At 40.9% G+C, this 25274-nt stretch overlaps 1 protein-coding gene across 1 annotated transcript; it reads right to left on the bottom strand.

Moving 5' to 3' along the window:
* Window positions 1-8786: 8786 nt before the first annotated feature.
* Window positions 8787-14477, bottom strand: KRT6A (keratin 6A). Its single transcript, XM_058742675.1, has 9 exons — window positions 13860-14477; window positions 12447-12661; window positions 12040-12100; window positions 11787-11882; window positions 11501-11665; window positions 10879-11004; window positions 9799-10019; window positions 9544-9578; window positions 8787-9432 (listed from the first exon to the last, which is right to left on the bottom strand). Exons 1-9 carry the CDS (start codon window positions 14397-14399, stop codon window positions 9179-9181), a joined length of 1713 nt encoding a protein of 570 aa, XP_058598658.1. The 5' UTR covers window positions 14400-14477; the 3' UTR covers window positions 8787-9178.
* Window positions 14478-25274: the final 10797 nt, after the last annotated feature.

Here is a 25274-nt window from a genome sequence, read left to right as displayed (position 1 = left end):
AGGAGAGGAGCGGAGAGAGAGGGGGAGACACAGAATCTGAGGCAGAGGATCCAAAGAAGGCTCCAGGCTCTGAGCTGTCAGCACAGAGCCCAACACGGGGCTGGAACCCATGAACCGTGAGATCATGACCTGAGCTGACGTTGGACGTTTAACCAACTGAGCCACCCAGGCTCCCTGGAATGGTTCCTTTCTGACCAGTGCTCATCTGTGAATGAAGCAAGCCCTTTCTGGCCCTGCCATTTGCAGGAGGTATTCTGGGAGGGGGGCCAGGGCCATATCCAGGCGAATAGGATTTCTCATTATGACACAGGGCTGTGTGAATAATTCCTCTAAGCTTTAACTCTGACAAGCCAACAAAGGTCACCACAGAGTGGCTCACAATTTCGTCTCTGCTTTCTTTGCTTCACCAACAAAATGCTGCCAATAAGCCTGGACGGATTCCTTATTCAGCCCAGCCTTCACAGGTTTGTGAAACTTCATGACAAATGGGGTCCAGCCCACACACCCAGTTCTGATTGTTGCAAACAACGGATTCTTGGATGTGCACCTGATGAAGTGTCCTTTACAGGGACTTAGCAGCAGTGCAGTGAGTCAACAGTGTCTGGCACGTAGGAAAACCTGTGTTGGCTTTGTTTGGTGTTCCTTCGTGGTTATTGAGTTGTTTGGTTTGGATTTGTTGGTGTTGAGTGTTCTTCCCTGAGATTTGCAACTGTGGGCATCTTCTCTCTGAGTTTCTGAACAACTGTCTTGCATTTTTCTATGTCTGTGAGAATATTCTTCTATTTCTTTTAAGGTTTATATATTTTGAGAGGGTGCAAGAGGGGGAGGGGCAGAGGGAGAAGGGGACAAGGGATCCAAAGTGGGCTCTGGGCTGCAGCAAGACCCATGTGGGGCTCAAACTCACAAACCATATCATGACCTGAGCAGAAATCAGATGCTCAACTGAGTGAGCCGCCCACATGCTCCTTTTTTTTAATGGATTTTAGATTGTTTCATGTTGGTGGTTGAAGGTGGAGTTTACTTTTTTGTTTCTTCTTCTTCTTCTTCTTCTTCTTCTTCTTCTTCTTCTTCTTCTCATTTTTGGGTATTTGAGAAGGAGGAAGTGCTTCCCATTTGTCTCTACAATTAAGTTCAGAAGGCTCCCATTCACACATTTATATTTAAAATATCATACAAACTAAAATATCAAGCTAATCAATTTAAAATATTATTTTTTCCTCTCTCACACTTAATGAAAACAATTTTATTCTAAGCAGATGTCCTCGTCCTAAGGGCCTCTCTACTCTAGAGCCATGCTGGGAGTCATCTGAAAGCTTTCTGGAAGACATCACATTTACTGTCAGTAGAAATGTAATCCTCAATTAAATGCTCTCCTCGGTGTGATGATTTACTTAATACTTTAAACAAAATTTGTATCCTTGAACATTTCAAGTGGATACAATTGCAGAGAATAGCATATAAACCACCATGTACCAATCACCCAGATTAAACATTTATTAACATTTTCTCATGATTGTTTCATCTAATCCCTTACTTTTTATATCTAAATCCTCTACTACTCTTGTTGAAGTGACTTAAAGGAAACCCAGACAGCAAGTCATTTCACTTGTAAATATTTGCAGGTGTGTCTAAGCAATAATGACTTTTTAATCCAACTGCATAACACTACTATAGCTTTCCTAAGAAACAGCTTTTTTTTTTAATGATATCTAATACCCACTTGTATTTGAATTTCTCAGGTCATCTCAAAGATGTTTTTTTAATCCTGGTTTGCTTGATGCAACATCCTAACTAGGTTCACATATTGCATTTAACAGGCATGTCTCTTAAGATTCTTCTATTTGATAAGAAACTCCTTCCTTTTCTATGTGTCACTTATTTGTGGAGAACTTATTTTTTCTACAGAATGTCTACCTCCAGGCCATGTCTCGTTGTGTCCCATCAGCATCACATAACTTCTTCCATCCTTGGTTTTCTGTGTACTAGAGTTTGTATTGAGTTGATTAGATTTACTTCCATTATTTCAAGCAAGAGGCATTCTGGCTGTGCTCTGTACTCCTGAGTGCATTGTATCACGAGGTACATAATGCTAGTTGTCTAATTCTTAGTGATGTTAAGACAGATCAGGGGACTTTTGTGGTTCAGCCCCACCCCTCCACTGAAAGGTACACGATAAAATTTCATCTAAGATTGTAATATTCATTGAGCACTTCCTAGACTCACTATTTCATTAGGGGTTGCAAAATGGCACCTTTCCAATTTTATCATCCTGTGTCTGCATTTGTTAGTCAGTACTCATCTATAAAGAAGGAATCTTAATGTTTACTTTTTAGGTAACCTAATACTAACTTCATTCAGGAGAGTCAAACAAAGTTCTTGATCCTTCCCTGTTGTTTTTTTTTTAATGTTTATTTATTTTTGAGAGAGAGAAAGACAGAGCACAAGTAGGGGGGAGAGGCAGAAAGAGAGGGAGACCCCGAATCTGAATCAGGCTTCAGGCTCTGAGTTGTCAGCACTGAGCCCAACTCGGGACTGAAACCCACGAACCCCAAGATCATGACCTGAGTTGAAGTTGGACACAACCAACTGAGCCACCCAGTGGCCCCCATCCTTTCCCCTTTTAAATCACTTTTTAGAGTAACGGATTCAGAGTTTAGCAATTAGAAATGTAATCAAGATTTTTAGTTTGGTCATTTGTTTTGTTTGAATTTTTGGTATAATTATAAACTCACAGTTTAAAATATCTATATATTTGATATGTTTTTGTCCATTGCAGCCATTAGTTCTTTGGGTGCTTAAATTGTCCCATCTTAAGCCAATGGGAGTTCTTCAGATTGGCTTCTGTGTTCTTTTTACAGGACCCATTCAGCTTCTACAGCTTCCTTGTTTTCTGAGGCGATCTGTCTCCAGCTTACCTTGTACTTACCTTGTCACTGACATGGGACCAATCATTCTGCCAAATAGCTCCAGTTCCTTATATTGGGAAATAATATTCATAAAGTACAATTTGGATGAAAAGAGTACTCACTTTTACTGGGTTGTCTTTGCTTTGATGTCGTTTCAATGGTCAGAACTAGGAAAGATGTAAGAATATATTTAAAAACAAATCAGAAGCTGGGGCGCCTGGGTGGCTCAGTCGATTGAGCTTCCAACTTCGGCTCAGGTCATGATCTCATGGTTTGTGGGTTCTAGCCCCACATCCGGCTCCATGCTGTCCATCTCTGTGTTGTTCGGCTCCATGCTGACAGCTCAGAGCCTGGAGACTCCCTCAGATTCAGTCTCTCTCTCTCTCTGCACCCCCACTCGCACTCTGTCTCTTTGTGTCAAAAATAAACATTAAAAAATATTAAAAAAACAAATCAGAAGTTATGCTAATATTTTCAATTTAAAAAGAACGTTAAAGAATGGTTTTATACCTTATTTATTATTTCTCACACTGAAATCTTGGCCCTGAATGACATAAATATATTACGTATTTGCTTTATCCTGCAATATACCTATGGTAGTATCAAAAGAACAATATCAATGTTAGTATTAAAACTAAGTCTACTGAATACAGGTTAAGATTTCTTTGTGACTACTTTCTCCAAGTGCTGTGAAGAAAAACAAGTTAGGCAAAGGGCATGGAGAGAAAGTGGTGAAAGAAAACTTTCATGAGCATTCAGATAAATTCTAGGCTGGCAGTTTCAGACAGAAGCAGGAACACAAGGGCCTCCATTATCACAATGGATGGAGCTGAGTCTCTTAGGTGAAAGGAATACAGATACAGATGACAGCGGCCTTACAGAAGGGGCTGCTAAAGGGGCATGAGGAGAGTGGGGACTGCAACAGTGTTGGGGGAAATGGAGCCTCTGAGTGGAGCCTCCAAGACCAAAAGAGGATGGTTTTCCTGCCCCGTGACTACTTTTTAGTGTCAAAGGGAGTCCAGTAAGTGAAAGCATTGAGAAGGAACTGCCCAACAGGAGTCATGGTCAAAGAGGGATACAGCTACTTCCAGAGATGGACACCTCAAACTCTTTGTCCTCTCATCCTTGGATCTACTGCCAGTTTTTCATAAGGCCAAATACAATGACTAGTTAGCAAGCAAGGAAGTCTGTAGGGATTGCTTCCTGGGGCATGGAGCAGAGCAGAGAAGAGCAGCATGCTCTTAACCCCTCTCTGAAACATTCCCTCCCCTGACTGTGCTGCACCCCTGCCTCACCATGAGATGTGATTCCATGCATTGGGACATGTTCAGGATTCCATGTTTCCTCTCTTCCTTCCTTCCCTCTTTCCTTCCTTCCTTCCTTCCTTCCTTCCTTCCTTCCTTCCTTCCTTCCCTCTGTCTTTCCTTCGTGGTACAAATTATTCCAATTTTGCCACTGGGAGCTCTTTCAGTGGGCTTTTTGATTATTTCCTAAATTTTTGTCACTGAAAGATGCTATAGCATTATCTTGTGTATTTCCCACCCCAGTCCTAGTATCAGTCACTTCTCCAGGGAGCCTTCTTAATTCCTAATGGTATTAGTCAGGGTTTTCCAAAGAAATAGAACCAAGGAGACAGAAAAAATATGTATACACACACACACGTATATACGTATGTGTACAAAAAATCATTGTAGACTTATGATATATACAATACATATAATTAAATACATACATATAATTATATAGATCATAAATCTATAATAAATAAATAAATGTTTTATTATTTAATGTATATAATCACATGAGCCTTAAAATAAATCTTTTTTGTATATACATGTGTGACTTTTGTATGCACATATGTATATATATATACAAAAAGAAACTAATTTTTATTTTTTTAATGTTTGTTTATTTTTTGAGAGAGAGAGACAATGTGCATGTGGGGGAGGGGCACAGAGAGAGGGAGACAGAATCCGAAGCAGGTTCCAGGCTCTGAGCTGTCAGCACAGAGCCTGACGTGGGGCTTGAACCCAGGAGCCGTGAGATCATGACCTGAGCTGAAGTTGGACGCCCAACTGCATGAGCCACCCAGACGCCCCAAAGCTCGCTAAAATTTCAATTGAGATTATGTTGAATCTATATAGCAAAATGGGAAGAAATGACATCTTAATAATATCAAATCTTCTAATCCATGAATATGCAATATCTATCCATATATTTACACTTTTGACTTCTTTCATCAATATCAATATTTTATGATTTTGCACACATAGATCCTCTTCACATTTTATTAGATGGATGCCCAAGTAAATTTAATATTTTGATACTATTATAAATGATACTTTAAAAATTTTCAACATTCAGTTCTTTACTACTGGTCTATAAAAAAGCAAATGATTTTTTAGGTAGTGATCTTGTGTACCACAACTTTGCTATACTGACTTGTTTATTTGAGGAGGTTTTTAGATTTTCTACGTAGACTATCATCTCATCTGAGAATAAAGAGCTTTATTTATTCACTTCTAATCTGTATCACTTATATTGCTTTCTCTCATCTTATTGCACTAGTTAGAGCTTCCAGTACACTGTTGCATAAAAATGGAGAGAGAATACACGCTTATCTTATTCTTGACCTCAGAAGAAAAGGGTCCAGTATCTCACCAGTAAGTGTGATGACAGCTATAGGATTTCTTTTTTATTAAAAAATTTTTTTAATGTTTATTTATTTTTTTAGAGAGAAACAGAGAGGCAGAGAGAGACAGAGTGCAAGCTGGGGAGGGGCAGAGAGAGAGGAAGACGCAGAAGCCAAAGCAGGCTCCAGGCTCTGAGCTGTCAGCACAGGGCCTGATGCGGGGCTCGAACTCACCAACTGTGAGATCATTACTTGAGAAGTCAGACACTTAGCTGACTGAGCCACCCAGGCACCTCTATAGGATTTTTTCTAAATGTTCTTTTTTAAAAAAGTTTTTTAAAATGTTTATTTATTTTTGAGACAGAGCTTGAGTGGGGGAGGGATAGGGAGAGAAAGGGAGACACAGAATCTGAAGCAGGCTCCAGGCTCTGAACTGTCAGTACAGAACCCGACGTGGGGCTCAAACTCGTGAACTGCAAGATCATGACCTGAGATCATGACCTGAAGTCTGCCACTTAACTGACTGAGCCACCCAGGCTCTTCAACTTAATGTTCTTTTCTAAGATGAGGAACTTGTCCTCTATTCTTTGTTTGGTGAGAGTCTTTTCCTTTTTTTTTTTTTTAATCATGAATGGATGTTGGATTGCATTATATAATTTTTTCTGCTTTAACTAATACAATCATATGATTTTTCTCCTTCAAAATTTTGATATGGCGAATTACATTGAATGATTTTGAATGTTGAATCAGCTTTGCGTATCTGCAATAAATCCCATTCATTGTGGTGTATAACTCTTTATACATCGTAGGATTCAATTTGATGATATTTTGTTGAGCACTTTTGTATCCATGGTCATAAGAGATCATAGAGTTTCTCTATCTGGTTTTAGTATTAGAGTAATGCTGTCCTCATAGAATGAGTTAGAAAGTGTTCCTCCTGCTTCTATTTTTTATAACAGATTGTCAAGAATTGGTACCATTTCTTTTTTATTTTTTTTTATTTTTTTATTTTTTAGCGTGTTTGTTTTATTTTATTTATTTATTTTTAATTTTATTAGTACCATTTCTTTTTTAATTGTTTGGTAGAATTAACCAATGCAAATATCCAGGACTTGTGCTTTTTAAAAAATTTTTTAAAAAGTTTACTTATTTTTGAGAGAGACAGAGACAGAGAGAGAGAAAGAAAGAATGAGTGGAGGAGGGGCAGAGAGAGAGGGAGACACAGAATCTGACACAGGCTCCAGGCTCTGAGCTGTCAGCACAGAGCCCAATGCAGGGCTGGAACCCATGAACTGTCAGATCATGACCTGAGCTGAAGACTGGAGCTTAACCAACTGAGCCACCCAAGCACCCCTAACTTGTGCTTTCTTTTTTGGAGGCTTATATATTATTCATTCAATTTCTTTAATAGATTCAAGGCTATACTGATTATAAATTTCTCCTTGTGTAAGCTTCAGCACTTTTCTGTATTTCTATTTTGGCCCAATTCATCTAAATTATCAAATTTATGGGGCACCTGGGTGACTCATTTGGTTAAGTGTCTTACTTCAGCTCAGGTCATGATCTCACAGTTCTTGAGTTCAAGCCCTGCATCAGGCTCTGTGCTAACAGCTCAGAGCCTGGAGTCTGCTTCCGATTCTGTGTCTCCCTCTCTCTCTCTGCCGCTCCCCTGCTTTTGCTCTGTCTCTACTATCTCAAAAATAAATAAACATATAAAATTTTTTTAATTATCAAATTTGTAAGTATACAGTTTGTTGGAGTTTTTCTTGATTATAATTTTGATGTCCAGGCATCAGAAAATTTTAATTTAAATCCATATAGTTTTTAGTGTCCTTTTAAAAAGAATTTTTTTTAAGTTTGTTTATTTATTTTGAGAGAGACAGAGACAATGCTAGTGCAGAGGGGCAAAGAGAGGGAGACAGAGAATCCCAAGCAAGCTCTGTGCTGACGGTGCAGAACCTGACACTGGGCTTGAATGCATGAATCCTTGAGATCATGATCTGAGCCAAAACCAAGTGTCAGACATTTAACCAACTGAGCCACCCAGGAACCGCTTTATCCTCTTTTTGTGTATTCCTATATCCTAGATAAATTTCTTTGTCAATTATTTTACTTTCCATTATTCCACATGGGAATATTAGTATGTGTGGTGAGTGGGATTAGATTTTGGAAAGCAATCATCACATATCTGGTATTAATTAAATTCTGGGCAGGGAGTTATGTCAAAATGAAAGGCTGACACTGTTCCTTGCGGGAATGGTTACAAGTGAACACAGCAGGGTACTGATATAGTAGGATCCAGAAACATCTTTATAAATTAGCCAATCCATGAGAATTTCCCTTGTGCTGAGTTGGGGTTAGGGGCATGGGGAAAACAGGGACTGAAAACGGTGACTGGTGGTTGGGAAGCAGAAGTTAACAGACCATCCTTGCACTGTATCCTGAGTTTTCCCTTAACCATTCTTAGAAACCAGAGCAGGCCAGGGCACAGCTAGAGGGGATGCAAGATCATCTCATCGGAGCACAGAACTTGACTTCTTTGAGCCTCTGTTAAGAGGTCTAGGAGGTAAGGAATAGGGAGATTCCATTCTTGTTTTGTCTTCAGACTTCAAGAGGTCAGCATCTGAGATTTGTGCCTGAGTTTGTAGATCCTTAATTGCTCCAATCTAGTGTTTTCAAGTTTTTCATGTTGTGAAGATTATTGGAATTCACATCCGTGTACATATAACCTCCTGAATTTGTACTAGTTTCTTAAGATATATTGCTAGAAGTATACTTCCGGTTCAGCAGTATACACATATTAATTGCTATTGTCAGGCACGTTTCTGGGCCATGAAGGCAATTGCAAGTAAAATCTAACCTCTTATTCCCTTGTCACTATTCTTTGGTTATAACTGGACAGTACTATATTTCTCTGGGCATTATGGGTGGCTGCTTGAGCAGGTGGCAGAGAATCTTACAGACCAAGTCAAAGAGGCTAAGATGCTACTCCCAAATACAGGCAGTGCAAACACTTTACATTGATGGTAAACCAGATGCCTGCCACTCCACTTGACAAGCATTTACATGGAGTCTAATCTGGCAAGGAATCCTGTGCATCAGGATGCGAGACTGAGGTTTGATGAAGCAGTCTAGAGGATGGGAGTAAGTACTGGGGATTGGGAGTATTTTTCACATGATAAGGCATTTGGCTGATGAAAACACTCAGGACCCAAAGGTAATGAAGCAAGTCACTACTCCACCATGAATTATATTATAAATCTGCTTTATTGCATTGGAAGAGAGCAAGGAGAAGAACACATGACAGGGACACAAACCCTGTTTATCATAGAGCTGATCACTTATGCTTTCACAAGCACTGTGAGGGAAGGCCTCACTACTTGAGAGATGGGGAATTCATGGGCCCGTGGAAGCAAGAAGAAGTTGCTGTGTCCTGGAGTAGGACCCAGGCAGTGACCTTTGGATGGTGAGTAGTGGAAGCTCAGGTGGAGCAGGTATAGGCAGTGATGAGAAATGAAGGCACTCAGCAGGTTCTGCTCAGAGAGTAAGAGAAATCAGAGACGGGAGAGGAGAAGCAGCCTGAGAGAGGGCAATCCAGCTGCAGATGGGACAACGTGGGGCCAAGGGCTGATGGCAGGACTTAGTGCTTGTAGCTCTTCCTGCTGGAGGATGAGGTGGTGGTGTATTTGATGGTGGAACTGCTGCCCCCAGAGGAGCTGAAGCCACCCCCAATGCCTCTGCCGCTGCTGGAACTGAAGCCAGCTCCCAGGCTGTGGCCACTGCCATAGGAGTAGCCGCTGCCTCCACCCAGGCCTGCACCACTGCCCACACCGCTGGCACTGCCATAGCCGCCAGCGCTGCCATAGCCTCCGGAGACGGTGGACTGCACCACAGCTGTGAAGGGGAGGGAGACAAGGACACATAGGACACAGTGAGCTCATTCTGCCAGTCTGAGTCTCGTCAGAAGGGCTAAGGGCAAGGGAGAGGGGCAAGCCAAGTACTTACAGATGTTGACTTGTCCAACACCTTCCCCACTCAGCCTAGGAAGGGAGAAAACACAGGGACCGTGAGACCTCAGACAGCCACCACTGGACCAGAGTGGGAAGCCTCGATGTGAGGATAACCCATGAGCAAACTGCCTTTTAAGATTCTCTGAGAGTCATGATTGTGGCCATAACTAGAATGCCTTCAACTTGTGCTCATGGCCAGACATCACGGACATGTATTCAGAGGTTTGAGGAGCTTGTGTGAGTTACTCACCTGCACTCCTCGCCCTCCAGCAGCTTCCTGTAGGTGGCAATCTCCACGTCCAGGGCTAGCTTGACATTCATCAGCTCCTGGTACTCCTTCAGCAGCCGGGCCATGTCCTGCTTGGCCTTCTGCAGAGCATCCTCCAGATCAGCCAGCTTGTTCTTGGCATCCTTGAGGGCCATCTCCCCACGCTGTTCAGCATCAGCAATAGCGGACTGCAGGTTGGCACACTAGAGCAAGAAGATAGGCAGAAGGAACTCGTAATGTAGTTCTCCAGGAGAGTAGCCATACTTCTTTCTAGTGAGGAACAGTTCCAGAGCCCAGATACGATGGTAAGGGACTTCTACCACATTTTTTCCCAGTCTTTGTCTGTTCTGCACAATTTATGTAGTCTGGGAGCCACATGAGGACATATATGCCTTTTTTAAACCACCTTCTCTGAGGGCTGGGTGGGAGACCCTATACTAGACCAAATACCAGCATAGTTGAAAGAAATGGACCCACTCAGTTTGTTTTGAGTGCTGTCTCCAAAGCCAGACCAGAACCTTTTCTCATGATTCATGTGGATGCCCCCTAATTTATACAAAATTACCAACATCTTCACTTAAAGCTATGAGTTTCATTTCTGGCCATTGAGATCTTGTCCTCCTCACTCCTAAGGTCTTCTAACATGCTTGGGCAACACTGATCTTCATCCTGGGTCACTGCTCAACTTCTGTTTCAATTCGATGTTGAGCAGATTTAGAACAATCTTGCCCCCCCCCCACTTTGGACCTCCCCTTTTCTTTCCTCACTTGTTTCTTGTATTCCTAAACCAAGCATTCTCCTTAAGTAATCTCTTTCAAAAGTCCCTGGATGATCTTTCTACACTCTGACTAATTGGGATTGCTCTTGTCATGCGGTTGTGTCATTCTGTAGGGTTAGCACTCATCTGTCCTCATATGTGGGAACTCACTGAGGGTGGGAGCCACATGCACCCCTCTCTTTGCTCTTCCCCCAATTCCCAGCATTTCCCAAATGGTGGCTGATGGCTGCCTGGTGGTTGAGTGAGGAAGCGATGCTTGTCTTCTCCAGAAGCCCCCACCGTACCTGCTTCTTGACATGGTCGATCTCGGATCTCAGCCTCTGGATCATGCGGTTGATCTCAGCAATCTCCTGCTTGGTGTTGCGCAGATCATCCCCGTGTCTACCTGCGGTGACCTGCAGCTCTTCATACTGGAGTCCAGAGGGAGAGAAGGTGGTGCATGTGGGTTTTCACATGCTAATGGTGACCTGACTTCTCAATCTGGCATTTAACACACCCAGAGCTAGTGACTTCTCACCAAGGCATTTTAGAGAAAGTTGACGGGGCAAGGTCACTGAATACTGTACACTGATCACAGCCCCTCTTTTTCATGCAATGCTGGCTGCCTAGTTCAGTTGGAGGCCCTCAATGTTCTGTATTATGTTTCCAAGGGAGCCGACTCAGGGTGAAGACAAAAGCAAGGATCACTAGATCCCTATCTCTGTAGCTAGCCTCCTGCAGCGGGGTTCTTTGACTTACTCAAAAAGCACATAAATTCTGTGAATGCCTGCTCTGTGAGTGCAGGGTTCACACCTGTGAGAAATCATCAGCTTCCTTGAGGTGATTTTCCCAGCGAAGGGGGTAGGCTTGCTGGTGTCTAGGAAGAGGACACAGGCAATCCTGGGCACCTGTCAACTCAAGGCTCACCTTGCTCTGGTACCAGGACTCAGCCTCAGCCCGGCTCTTCTGAGCGATCTCCTCATATTGGGCTTTGACTTCAGCGATGATGCTGTCCAGGTCCAGGTTACGGTTGTTGTCCATGGACAGGACCACGGAAGTGTCTGAGATGTGGGTTTGCATCTGAGCCAGTTCCTGCAGAGCATAAGATCATCAGATCATCTTTCCCTTGGCCTTACAGACATACCCCACTCCAGGATCCTCCACCCTTGGCAGAGCCCCATCACAACAAAAAAAGAGGAGTGGGGATGCTTACTGCTTCATACAAGGCTCTGGTGAAGTTGATCTCATCCATGAGAGCATCTACCTTGGCTTGCAATTCAACCTTATTCATGTAGGCAGCATCCACATCCTGGGGAACAAGCCAACACCTTGGAGTCAGCTGAGCCTTCCTTCCCAGTCTGAACACCTTTTAGTCTCCCCATCTACTCCCCTCTTGGATGTGTGCAGGGGCCAAGAGTCCTTTCTTTCTAGAAAGGATCATGAACCCCTGATCTTCAGCAGCTCACCTTCTTTAGAGTCACAAATTCATTCTCTGCTGCTGTGCGCTTGTTGATTTCATCTTCGTATCTAGACACAGAAGAGGGTAAGACATAATTGAGCCAGTGGCAAGGATGATACAGAAAAAGTGTCCTGGAATCCCAACTTTCCATAAAAGAGATATACCCAAAAAGAGCTTCCTGCCAGTGAGCCACAAAAATGATTTTTGGGGGTCCCTAAATTGTTTTTATCTTTTTCTCTCCCCATGCACCTCTATGGCCTTTTTGCTATTCGGGGTTGTTTTCGGCAACAATTGTGAGTTTCATTTCCATGCACATGTTTTGCTATGGAATCAGGCCCACATCTTGACCTAGTCACCCAATAGTCTTGATGTGTGCACTTCAGGGAATGGAGCCCTTTCTGTCCTTGTGCTCACTTGTTCTTGAAGTCCTCCACCATGTCCTGCATGCCCCTGAGCTCTGTGTCCAGGCGGCCCCTCTCCCCCAGGATGCTGTCTAGCTGTCTCCTGAGGTTGTTGATGTACTGCTCAAACAAGGGCTCCAGGTTCTGCCTCACGGTCTTGGTGCCCTGCTCCTGGAGCAGAGTCCACTTGGTGTCCAGGACCTTGTTCTGTTGTTCCAGGAATCGCACCTGGAAGAAGACAAGATTGTTATTTGCCAGAGAAAGCCAGGGAGAAAGAGATGTAACCTGACAGGTGCCCACGCACTTTGGGTAGTCGCCCAGGTTGGGCTATTACAGACCACGTACAGAGGGTCAGGCTGACAGTGTTGCACCCCCAACCCTATTTCGTTCCAACCTCACTGGTCTTAGTGTGAAACTCTTCCATGGACCTGTGACATCTTCTCACCAACTAAGCTATTTGGCCTATCAGCATCTTTCAACATTTCTTCTCTTTTTATTGAAAAGCACAACCACACATCTAGTTAAAAATATTTCTGGGGTGCCTGGGTGGCTCATTCAGTTAAGCTTCTGATTTTTGATTTGGGCTCAGGTCATCATCTCTGTGTTGTGAGATCTAGCCCCTGTCAGGCTCTGTGCTGTCTCTCTATCTGTAACCCTCTCCTGTTCTCTCTTTCAGTTTCTCTCTCTCTCTCTCTCTCTCTCTCTCAAAATACTTAAATAGACATTTAAAAACATAGTATTTCTCTGTTACAAAGTGGAAAGTTATATTTAAATTGTACCTCAGGTAAAGGACTGTTAAATGTGCAGAAACTAGTGATTTAATCCAATTCAGTTAATTACTGGATTCCATTAACTTCTGCTTTAGTGCATGATTGCCCTGTATAACAAATGCCCTAATGGTCATGCTCTATTTCTACACATTTTGCATTTCTATATTTATGTAAATGTTTGTGAGACTTTTTTTCTAATTCAGCCAGAAATCTTTTTCTTATTTCTATCTTTATCTAAATATTTCTGACCCTTTTTTTAAATTCATTCAGAAATCTTTTTCTTTTCTTTCACCTTTTTCCTCATGTCCAGAGCCCTAGAACAGTTTTCCACTGGAATTATTATTTAATCTCTTAGAATATTCAGCAGGTAAAGCTGACTGATTCTATTCTCTCATTGCCTTATTTTGCTTCATGGATAACACAAGTTGAGTATTGTTCCCTGGCTGGGTTGAAGGACATTTAAGAGACCCAGTGGTTTCAAGTGATTTCCATCGCCTTCTGCCTGTTGTCAACATGGAGGCCATCTGACATCCCAGGGGAGAGCTCCTCTGAGTCCCCTTCTCCCTCCCTCCTGAATCTCACCCCAGTAGGACATTCATTGATTGTCTAGTCTGGGGAGCCTGATATCCCAGTGGAGGCAGGTCTTCCTGGCTCACCTTGTCGATGAAGGAGGCGAACTTGTTGTTGAGGGTCTTGATCTGCTCCCGCTCCTCAGTCCTCACCCGCTGGATGGTGGGGTCGATTTGCAGGTTCAGAGGAGTGAGGAGGTTCTGGTTGATGGTGACCTCTTGGATGCCTCCAGGGGGGCACACAGGGAAGCCAGAGCCCCCATAGCCACCAGCAAAACCAGCTCCACCACCGAGCCCAAAGCCACCACCAGCTGCGGCACCAAAACCAAATCCACTGGCAGCTCCACCTCCATAGCCAAAGCCACCTCCAACTCGGCCACCATATCCACCACTGATGGCACAGCTGCCCCCTCCGATGGAGATCCTCTTGGAGCCGCCCAGGCTATAGAGGCTCCTGCTCCCAAAGCCAGCTCCTCCACACACTCCACCGAGGCCACCAGTGCCCCTGGAGCGGGACACAGAGACACTGCTGAAGCCAGAGCGGCAGACCCCTGGGACTCTGGCTGAGCTGGTGCTGAAGCCACGGTGGCTGACGCTTTGGCTCCTCACGGTGGATTTGCTAGACATGATTCCTGAAGCGGGAAGGCTGAAGAAAGCGTGAGAGGCTGGAGGGTAGAGCTGAGAGGAGCAGATCTGTGAGATGAGCCTCCCGGCAGCAGTTTATATATGGTGAAAATGGGCTGGGCTCCGTCCTGGAAGGTGAGCTTGCAGATTGGGAAGGGCTGATCTTTACAAATAGTGAGATCACTCCCAGCCTCTTAAAGGTATGAAATATGAAGATTGCTTCTTTGGCTTCCTTTAGTCATGGAGAAATTCTCCTGCCTTCCAGTCTTGATGATCCCAACACAATAAGGCTGCGTATGAATTCACTGAAGTCAGGAATTAGTCATGTTCTCAAACAAAGGAGACAAGGAGCTGATCTGTGATAATTGTCCCTTCCTTCTGCTTACTCAGACACTCCTCTGTGTGCCCCCTTCCCACACAGGTTTTCTCCTCTACCAGCAACACCCTTCCCATCAGGTTGCGACTGTCTGAGTTCTTATAGGCATTTGCCCAGAGGCCTGAGCAAGAAGTGGCCTGCAGTGTTTTTTCACCATGTTTGTACCTGTCTCTCTGGAGCTTCTGGCTGTTCCTCCTGATGGCCTGGGCATGGAAATGGTGGCTATATTGGGGACATAACTCCCTTTGAAAGGCAAAGGAACTGGAGAGTTGAGTTTTTACACTGCCAGATGAGCATTTTGTCTCTGTCCTGTGTGATAAGCTGCCCAACTGGCAGTTTCCTGAAAGGACAGGAGACATCACCAAGGGCCACTCTGCCCAGAGGCCTGACCTCTGCACCCGTCTCCCCAATGCTTGGTCTTCCACTGATCTGATTATTATGCAAAATTTTCTCTCCAACTGGAATCCATAGACACCTTTTCTGTCCTGTTTTGAAATGTTCACTTAGAGCTTAACTTAAGGAATTGAAAGTGAGTAAGGACAAAAATCATTGAGGAATCACTGAATTTTGATTCCAACAGACTTTGACATTTCTTAGGAATCAAGAAGCAGACTCCTTAATGGGGTGTGTACAGAAAGTTGAGGGGCATATAGAAACAGTGAATCATACAAATGTGTCCTTACATGTGTGATGATGTCACAAGTAAATTCAAAATTTATATTTCTAATCTCAGCACTTGCAACCTGAACTGGCTACACACCTCAGAGGGAAATAAGGCTGTGAAATGAGTGTGGTATTTGGTCTGGAGAGGAATGAGGTCCACAGAGTAAGCACTGAGCCCAAGGAGTGTTGAGAGCAATTGCGGGCATTCCGTGAGAAACACAGGGTGAAATGGCAACCAGCAGAGAAAAGAGAAACTTGCACATTGAGATGACCTGAGTAAATCTCCTGGTGCTATCTTATAAATGTCCCATCTCCCCAGTGTTTTTGGGTGCACAATATCAAAGGAGGTGCTATCTGAGCATCTTTCAGGAAAGAGATACCTTCTCAAGATGATGGAAATGGCTCCCTTCTCTCCACCCTGGTTGCACAATGGCTGACCAAGAAATGTGCTTCCACCCAGTTCTGGGAAAGATGTGTTCCTTCCCATGGTGCAGTGTTCTGATCTGCTCTACTCTCTTGGGATAAAGGCTTTAGGCTTGGCAGATTATGGTGATTTAGCAGAACACAGGAAAGCAGGAAAATGTGTCACACTTATACCAAATTAAGGATGTTGAATTATGTTACTAATGTATGCAACTTTAATTTTGGTTAACACTATCTGCCAAAATAAACTTTATTCCCTATAACTTAAAATGTGTATATATATATAATAGTTTATTATGTACAGTTAATTCCACTGTTTTGGTTGCAATAAAATCGATTTTGAAATTTAAAAAAAAATGCCAGATGATGCCAGGAAGGGTAGGAAGGGTTGGCAAGTCAGGTGGCAGTAGCATGCATTTTGCCCAATATTTATGTCTAGAGCTGCTTTCACACTGTAATGGTGTAGTTGGGTTGTTGCCACTGAGAATGTATGGCTTGCAAATACTAAAAGATCTACTTTTTAGTAGTACTAATAGTAGATCTATTTGGCCCTTTAAAGAAAAAGTTGTTCAACCCCTGGTTAAGAGCATGGGCTCTAGGGGTACCTGGGTGGCTCCGTCATTTAAGCGTCTGACTTTGGCTCAGGTCATGATCTCACGGTTTGTGAGTTCAAGCCCCACACCAGGCTCTATTCTGATAGCTCAGAGCCTGGAGTATGCTTCAGATTCTGTGTCTCCCTTTCTCTCTGCCCCTCTGCACTTTGTCTATCTCTCAAAAATGAATAAACATTAAAAAAATTTTTTTTTAAAAAAGAGCATGAGCTCTGGAGACAGAGTGCTCAGGTTCATAACTAGGTTCCTATGTGTTTTTGAAAACTTTCATTTTTCAGCTGTAACCTGGGGGTGAACATAGTACCTACTTCACAGTGTTGTGAGGATTATAGGAAGTAACATAAAGGCGTTAGCACAGTGCCTGCACAGAATTCCTCAATGAAGATGAGCTAATACCATTATTATAATGGAAGTATGAAGAAGCTTGATGAGTTCAGGAACTCATGAGAATCTTCAAGAACTGAAACACAGATGCAGCTGTGTGTGTGGCAGAGGGGGCGGGGATGAAAAAAAATGATAACAGCATTGCAGATTTGTGTCATATTGGTAAGGATCTGGAAGTCACAGGTGGAATTTGCACTTCTTCCTAGAAGCCACTCAGAGCCATGGAAACCAGAAGAGCAACAGTAGCAGAAGTATGATTTGCAAGCTTGTTGGTACTCAGAGCAGCAGGACAGGGGAAAGCTCTGCTCCAGGGTGGAAGCAGCTCCTTACCCAAATGGCTGGAAGGAAACTGTGGCCAGAAAAAAGGAGGATCTGGGTCTTTGGTGGGAGCCCAGCAAGCTGCCTTCTCTGTCCTATGGAGTCAGTCTCCTCTGAGCCACCTGCTGTTGGGTCGGTCCTCTTCTGTCCTCAGGGTTGTGAACGCAGGGACAAGCTGCTATCAAGCAGCACATGTGACCAGATCAGTGCCTCCTTTGGTACTGACTATATAGCTTTTCCAGCGTAGGAGCAGACTCATCTCTGAATATGGGGTATAATTCAATTGCAGCAGGAACTTTACATTCAACTATTTAGCCTGTCAGAGGATGGTTTAACTTGAACATATTATCAACTTCCCAGCTTGCCATGTGCACCAGATAGCACCAGCAGTATAAAGTACTATGTTTCATTTCCCAACACAAGTATTTCTCCTATTTACAGATTGATAAGACATTCTATATTATATTATATTATATTATATTATATTATATTATATTATATTCTCTCTAATATATCTAAAGATCTCTTTCCCAAAATTTGTCATCACTACCTGCCAGGGAATAATGCCCCAGGAATCAATTCTGGTGACCCTGACCATGAGTGATGTCAGCTAGAGAAAGATTCATGAGAGCTGCCACAGGTTCCTGTGACAGTGAGGTGGGCGAGTTAGACAGAAGGGACCCCATGGTGAGTCCCCTTGTGATTTCACTCTTTTCTAATCCCACCACACTCAAAATGTCAAGTTTGTACTTGATTCATTTGCCCTGGATTCTTTATATCTTTGGTTGCAAGGAGGTGTCCTGTGTTCTGGAACCCACTTTTAGACTGCCGCCCTGGGTCTAAGCTGTGCTTTTTTTCTCCTCTAGAGTCCTGTCCTCTGCCCTCTCCTCTTGCTTCCACTCTCAGGAGAGGGCTGTGTTCATAGGTAGTGGGGACCCACAGGGTGGTTAGAAATGGATTTCTTCAATGAAACCTCCCCAGTGTTCCTGAATCATGTCCCATGGTGAAGCTCAGGGGAGTTATGTTTTCCCAGAGAAGCAGGGTGGAGAAGGCCAGACCTTCATAACAAGAGTCAAACAAAGGGTGATAGTTCACGCAACTATGTGAGAGAAACTAAAGCAAGCAACCTGAGTAACGCCGATGACAGTCAGCCTCCTCCCCAGCAGGCTGCTGAACCCAGCCTCTTCTTTCTGCCAGGACAGCCTCCCTTCCGTGGTGCCTTCTGATCATCATGGAATGAAGAAGGCCTTTGTTCTGGGGCCCAGGGGTTAACTTGTACTCCTTGCATTTTTCCCAGCATGGAGGAAGGCAAGAGGGAAGTCCTGAAGATGGAGCCCATGCAAAGTCTGCCTTGTCTTTCTGACTCCTTGGGTGGAGAGCTGGCAGATGAGACTGAGGGATACAATATTGTCATAATCCATCAGAAGTTTAATACTAAGTGCCTAATCCTGCAAGCCTCAGTGCAGAATGATGCTGTTCAGAGGGAATCCCACAGACCCAGTCCCATACCTACAGAGGACCCACTGAAAAAAACACATGCAGCCACATGCATAAAGATTGTAGGCAGTAGCACCAAAGTTGGAGTAGAGAGTGCAGCCTTCTAGGATCCACACAGAGGTTCAGACTGTATTGAAACTTTCAAAATTGTTATTACTTAGTTACTAGGCTGTTGTGAACATACAGTATGCACTAAACTGTAGGACTTCCCTTGTATTTCTCAAGGTTTATACACACGATTTTGGCAGAGAACACAGTGACAGGATCATATATCAGCAAAGGCAGAATGTCTAGTTAATGATGAATACATTGGGTAATTAATTTATCCCCAATTCAGGATAATTTGGAGTAATTCTGACCCAAAAAACTCATCTCAAAATCAGCCGAGTCTTAGTGTGAATATGCTAGAGAGCAAACATAGCTCAAACGTTCTCCTCTGAGATTTCTTGGCATTTAGTGGCAACTTCATCTGTTAATCCTTTGTAATCTCACTTTAAGCCTAGGGTTGGGATTAGTGACAGATCAATATTCTGGCACAAGTCCATGGAATTTATGAGGCAAAGGAGACCTCAAGGGGATCTGATAAATTTAACTTCCTTCCCATTTTCCTCTGCCCTTTCCTCAGCTGCTTCCAGAAACAGCCTGAATTTTTCCAGAAGGACAAAGAAGAACATTCAATATGGAATGCTTGGACCCTGTGGCAGAAACTGTTGATTGGGTAAATTAGATTCCATTCCCAATTCCCTTCTTTCTCTCCCATATCCACTATAGAAAACTTGAAGGGTGGAATATTCTTTCTTGTAAAATGTTTTTAAATTAATTGAGGCATAATTTACATACAGTGAAATGCACTGATCTTAAGTGTGGAGTTCAATCAAATTTGACAAATTCATGCACTTTCATAATCCATACAATATCAAGATAAAGAACATTTCCATTATTCTAGGACATTCCCTTGTGTCCTTTTTCCTATAATCCCGCTGTCCTGGGCAATCACTATTTTTAGATTTTTTCCACCTTGGATTAATGTGTTTATTTTAGAACTTTATATAAATGGAACCAAACAGTATACACTTTAAAAATACATATATTTATTTGTTATTATTTTATATATTTATATGTCATTTATATGTGTGCGTCTGGATTTTTTAATCAGCAAAATGTTTCTGAGATTCATCCACGTTGTTGTGATAGTTCATTGCTAATTAATAGTTCGTTCTTTTTTATTGCTGAGTGATGCGCCATTGTATGAATATACCACAGTTTCTTTAGCCATTCTGACTGATAGGTTCCTAAACTATTTCCAGTTTATTACCATCTATAAAACAGTTAGCAACATACTCATGAGGCTTTGTGTGGACATATGTTTTCATTTTACATAAATAAATGGCTACAAATAGAATTGCTGCATCAAGAGGGAATGTACAGCCAGCCCAGCCAGGCACATCTCACATGTACCCTTCCCCTACTCCTTCCCCCCTGACATGGTAAATACATTTTAGTTTTCCAAAATGATTGTACCATTCTTAAAAATATACTGTAATTTTTTAGAGGAGTTTTAGGTTCACAGCAAAATTGAGCAGAAAGTACAGAGTTCCCATGTACTCCCTGAGCCCTCGCAGACTTAGCCTCCCTCACTATCAACATCCTTCACCAGAGGGGTACGTTTGCTACAGCTGGTGAATCTATGCTGCTATAAACATTAAGTGCAGGTTTTTGTATGGACATAAATTTTCAGCTCATTTGGGTAAGTACTGCAGAGGGTGATTGTTGGATAATACAGTTAAGAGTGTGTTTAATTTTGTAAGAAACCGCCAAACTGTCTCCAACATGGCTGTATCATTTTGTATTCCCGTTAACAATGAATGGAATTCTTGTTGCTCCACATCCTCCTCAGCATTTGGTGTTGTCAGAGTTTTGAATTTTCACTATTCTAAAAGGTGCGTGGTGGTATCTCATTGTTTTAATTTGCATTTCCTTAATGACATATGGTAGGGGCATCTTTTCATATGCTTATGAAAGCATGAAATCTGTGTATCTTATTTACCATCTGCATCTTTTCATATGCTTATGAAAGCATGAAATCTGTGTATCTTATTTACCATCTGTATCTGAGCTGTCTGTTAAGATCTTTAGTTTATTTTTTAATTGGGTTATTAGTTTTCTTATTGTTGGGTTTTAAGAGCTCTTTATATTTCAGACAACAGTCTTTTTTTTTATTGGATATGTCTTTTGCAAATATTTTCTCACAGTCTGTGGCTTGACTTCTCATTCTCTTGTCAGTGTCTTTGCAGAGCAATAGTTTTTAATTTTAATGAAGTCCAATTGATCAATTCTTGCTTTCATGAATCATGCCTTTGGTGTTGTATCTAAAAAGTCATTGCCAAGATTATCTAGATTTTCTCCTATTTTATCTTTTAGGGTTTTATAGTTTTGCATTTACATTTTAGTTTATGATGCATTTTGAGTTAATTTTTGTGAAAAACATAAGGTCTATATCTAGATTCACTTTTTGCTTATGGATGTCCAGTTGTTCCATCACCATTTGTTGAAAAGTCTGACTCTCCATTGTATATTGCCTTTGTTGCTTTGTCGAAGACCTGTTGACTTTATTTGTACAAGTATACTTCTGGGATCTTTGTTCTATTCTGTTGATCTATTTATCTATTCCTTCACCAATAACACATGGTCTTCATTACCATAGCTTTATAGTAAGTCTTAAAGTTGGATGGTGTCCATCCTCCAACTTTGTTTTTCTCCTTCAATATTATGTTGACAACTCCAGTTCTTTTGCCTCTTCATGTAAACTTTAGAATCAGTTTGTCAATATCCAAAAATGACTTGTGATTTTGATTGAGATTTCATTGAATCTATACATTAAGTTAGGAAGAACTGATACCTTGAAATTTTTTAGTCTTTCTATTCATGAACATGGAATGTCTCTTCATTTATTTAGTTTTTTGACTTTGTTCATTAGAATTTTGTAGTTTTCCTCATATAGATCTTGTATACATTTTGCTAGATTTATTCCTAAGTAGTTCAGTTTTGGAGGTGCTAATGTAAATGGAGTTTGGTTTTTCATTTCAAATTTCAGTTATTCATTGCATATCCTGCAATCTTTCTATAATCACTTATTAATTCCAGGATTATTTTTTGTCAGTTCATTTGAATTTTCACATAAACAATTAAGTCTCCTGTGAACAAAGATAGTTTCATTTCTTCCTAGTCTATATACCTTTTATTTGCTTTTCTTGTCTTATTACATTAGCTAGGAACTCCAGTGCAATGTTGAAAAGGAGTGGTGAGAAGGGACATCTTTGCCTTGTTTCCACTAAGAAGTGGAAAAGCTTCTAGTTTCTCACCATTAACTGTGATGTTAGTTGTAGATTTTTTGTAGATGTTCTTTATCAAGTTGAGGAAGTTACTCTCTATTTCTAGCTTGCTGAGAGTTTTTAATCTTAAATGGTGGAGGATTCTGTCAAATGCTTTTTCTGCATCTACTGACATTATCATGTGATTTTCTTCTATAGTCTGTTGATGTGATGAATTACAGTCCTTGATTTTTGGATAATTATCCAGCCTTACATATCTAGAATAAGTCCCACTTGCTTATGGTCTATAATTCTTTTTGTTATAATCCAACTTGTTAATATTTTTCTGAGGATTTTTGAATCCATGTTTATGAGAGATTTTGATTTATAGTTTTCCTATTTTGTAATGTCTTTGTCTGGTTTTGATATGAAGACAATGCTGGCCTCATAGAATGAGTTAGGAAGTATTCTTTCTGCTTCTTTCTACTGGAAGACACTGTGGAGAATTGGTATAATTTCTTCCTTAAAAGTTTCATAGAATTCACTAGTGAACCCATCTGGGCCTGATGTTTTTATTTTGGAAGATTATGAATTGTTGATTCAGTTACTTTAATAGGTAGATGCTTATTGACATTGTCTATTTCTTCTTATGTGAATTTTGGCAGGTTGTGTCTTTCAAGAAATTGGTCCATTTCATCTGGGTTATAAAATTTGTGGACATAGGGTTGTTCATAGTATTCTTTTATTATCTTTTTAATGTCCATGGGATCCATAGTGATGTCCACTCATTCATTTCTGATATTAGTAACTTGTGTCTTTTCTCTTTTTTTTCTCCTTAGTTAGGCTGGCTGGAGCATATTAATTTTATTGAACTTTTCAAAGAACGAGATTTTGGTTTCATTGAGTTTTTTTGTATTAATTTGTTGCTTTTACTTCATTTATTTCTGCTATAGTTTTTATTATTTATTTTCTTCTGCTTATTTTGAAATTAATTTGCTCTTCTTTTTCTACTTTCTACAGGTAGAAGCTTAGATTATTGATTTTTAGATGGTTCTTCTTTTCTAACGTATGCATTCAGTTCTATAGATTTCTTTCTATGCACTGCTTTTGCAGCATCCCACAAATTTGGTAAGTTGTATTTTTATTTTCACTTAGTTCAAATTATTTTTAAAATTTCTCCTGATATTTCTTCTTTGACTTTTGTGTTATTTAGAAGTGCGTTGTTTAATTTCCTCATAATTGGGGATTTTTCAGTTATTTTTCTGTCATTCATTTCTGATTTACTTCCACTGTGGTTTGAAAGCATAGATTGTATGATTTCTATTCTTTCTATCCTGCCAATGTTTCATGTAAGCTTGAGAAGAATGTGTATTCTGCTGCTGTTGGATGAAGTATTTGATAGATGTCAATTATATCCAGATGACTGATGGTGCTATTGAGTTCAATTATGTCCTAGTGATTTTCTGCCTACTAGATCTCTCAATTAATAATAGAGGGTTGTTAAAGTCAACAACTACAATAGTAGAGTCATCTGTTTCTCTGTGTCATTTATCAGTTTTTGCTTCATGTATTTTGATGCTCTTTTGTTGGGTGCATACACATTAAGGATTGTAATATCTTCTTGGGGAATTTATCCCTTTATCTCCTTTTCTCTCTGCCCCTCTCCCTGCTTGCATTCTCCCCCCCTCAAAATAAATAAACAAACATTTTAAATAAATAAATAAATAAATAAATAAATAAATAAACAATCATTTTCTCTTTCACATATAGGACAATATAATACAGCTAAAATTGAGTTTTGTTTATGATCTGAATTAAGACTCATGATACATTTTTTTTGCCATATGGAGAGTCAACTGACTTTGTAGTATTTGTTGTGCAAAACCACTCTTTCCTGATTGCACTGCAATGGCAACATTGTCCTAAATCAAGTGAGTCCCTATGTGGTTTGTTTCTAGATTCCATATATTGTTCCACTGGTCCATTTTTCAGTCATTTTCACAACACTACACTCTTATTTAGTATATTTTTATAAAAGTCTCAATATCTGGAACTATAAGAACTTTGTCTTTTTCAGGTTTTTTTTTTTTACTATTTTAGATTTTTTTCATTTCCATACAAATTTTAGAATAGGTTTATCAATTTCCCCAAAATACCAGCTGAAATTTGATTGAAATTGCTTTGTTTTTTGTTTGTTTGTTTTATTTAAATTCAAGTTAGTTAACATACAGTGTAGTCTTGGTTTCAGGAGTAGAACCCAGTGATTCATCTCTTACATACGAAACCCAGTGCTCATCCCCAAAAGTGCCCTCCTTAGTGCCCATCACCCATTTAACCCATCCCTCTACCCACCTTCCTTCCAGAAACCCTCAGTTTGTTTTCTGTATTTAAGAGTCTTTTATGGTTTGCCTCCCTCTCTGTTTTTATCTTATTTTCCTTTGCATTCCCATTTGTTCATCTGTTGTGTTTCTCAAATTCCACATATGAGTGAAGTCATAAGATATCTGTCTTTCTCTGAATGACTTATTTCTCTTAGCATAATACCCTCTAGTTCTATCCATGTTGTTGCAAATGGCAAGATTTCATTCTTTTTCATTGCTGAGTAGTATTCCATTGCGTGCGCACACACACACACACACACACACACATATATATATATATATATATATATATATCTCACATCTTCTTTATCCATTCATCAGTTGATGGACATTTGTGCTCTTTCCATAATTTCACTATTGTTGATTTTGAATCCATAGTTAAATTAGGGTAAATTGACACATTTACAATAATGAGTTTTCCAATCCATGAATACTGTATATACCTTGCTTTATTAGTTTTTAGTCATTTTCAATAAGGTTTTGTAGTTTTCTGTGTATAAGTTTTGCATATCTTTATTCTTATGTAACAGATATTTTTTTAAAAACAATTTTTTTTTATTTTTTTTTTTTCAACGTTTTTTTATTTATTTTTGGGACAGAGAGAGACAGAGCATGAACGGGGGAGGGGCAGAGAGAGAGGGAGACACAGAATCGGAAACAGGCTCCAGGCTCCGAGCCATCGGCCCAGAGCCTGACGCGGGGCTCGAACTCACGGACCGCGAGATCGTGACCTGGCTGAAGTCGGACGCTTAACCGACTGCGCCACCCAGGCGCCCCTGTAACAGATATTTTTGATGCTACTAAAAATGGGATCTTCTAAATTCTGTTTTCTAATTGTTTCTTGCTAATATATAGAAATACAATTGATTTTATATTAATTTTCTGGTAACCTTGATAAATTCACTCATTAATTC

Source organism: Neofelis nebulosa, chromosome 8, assembly GCF_028018385.1.
Source record: "Neofelis nebulosa isolate mNeoNeb1 chromosome 8, mNeoNeb1.pri, whole genome shotgun sequence".
In the NCBI taxonomy this organism is placed as follows: domain Eukaryota; kingdom Metazoa; phylum Chordata; class Mammalia; order Carnivora; family Felidae; genus Neofelis; species Neofelis nebulosa.
This window is presented reverse-complemented; position numbering and strand designations above follow the sequence as displayed.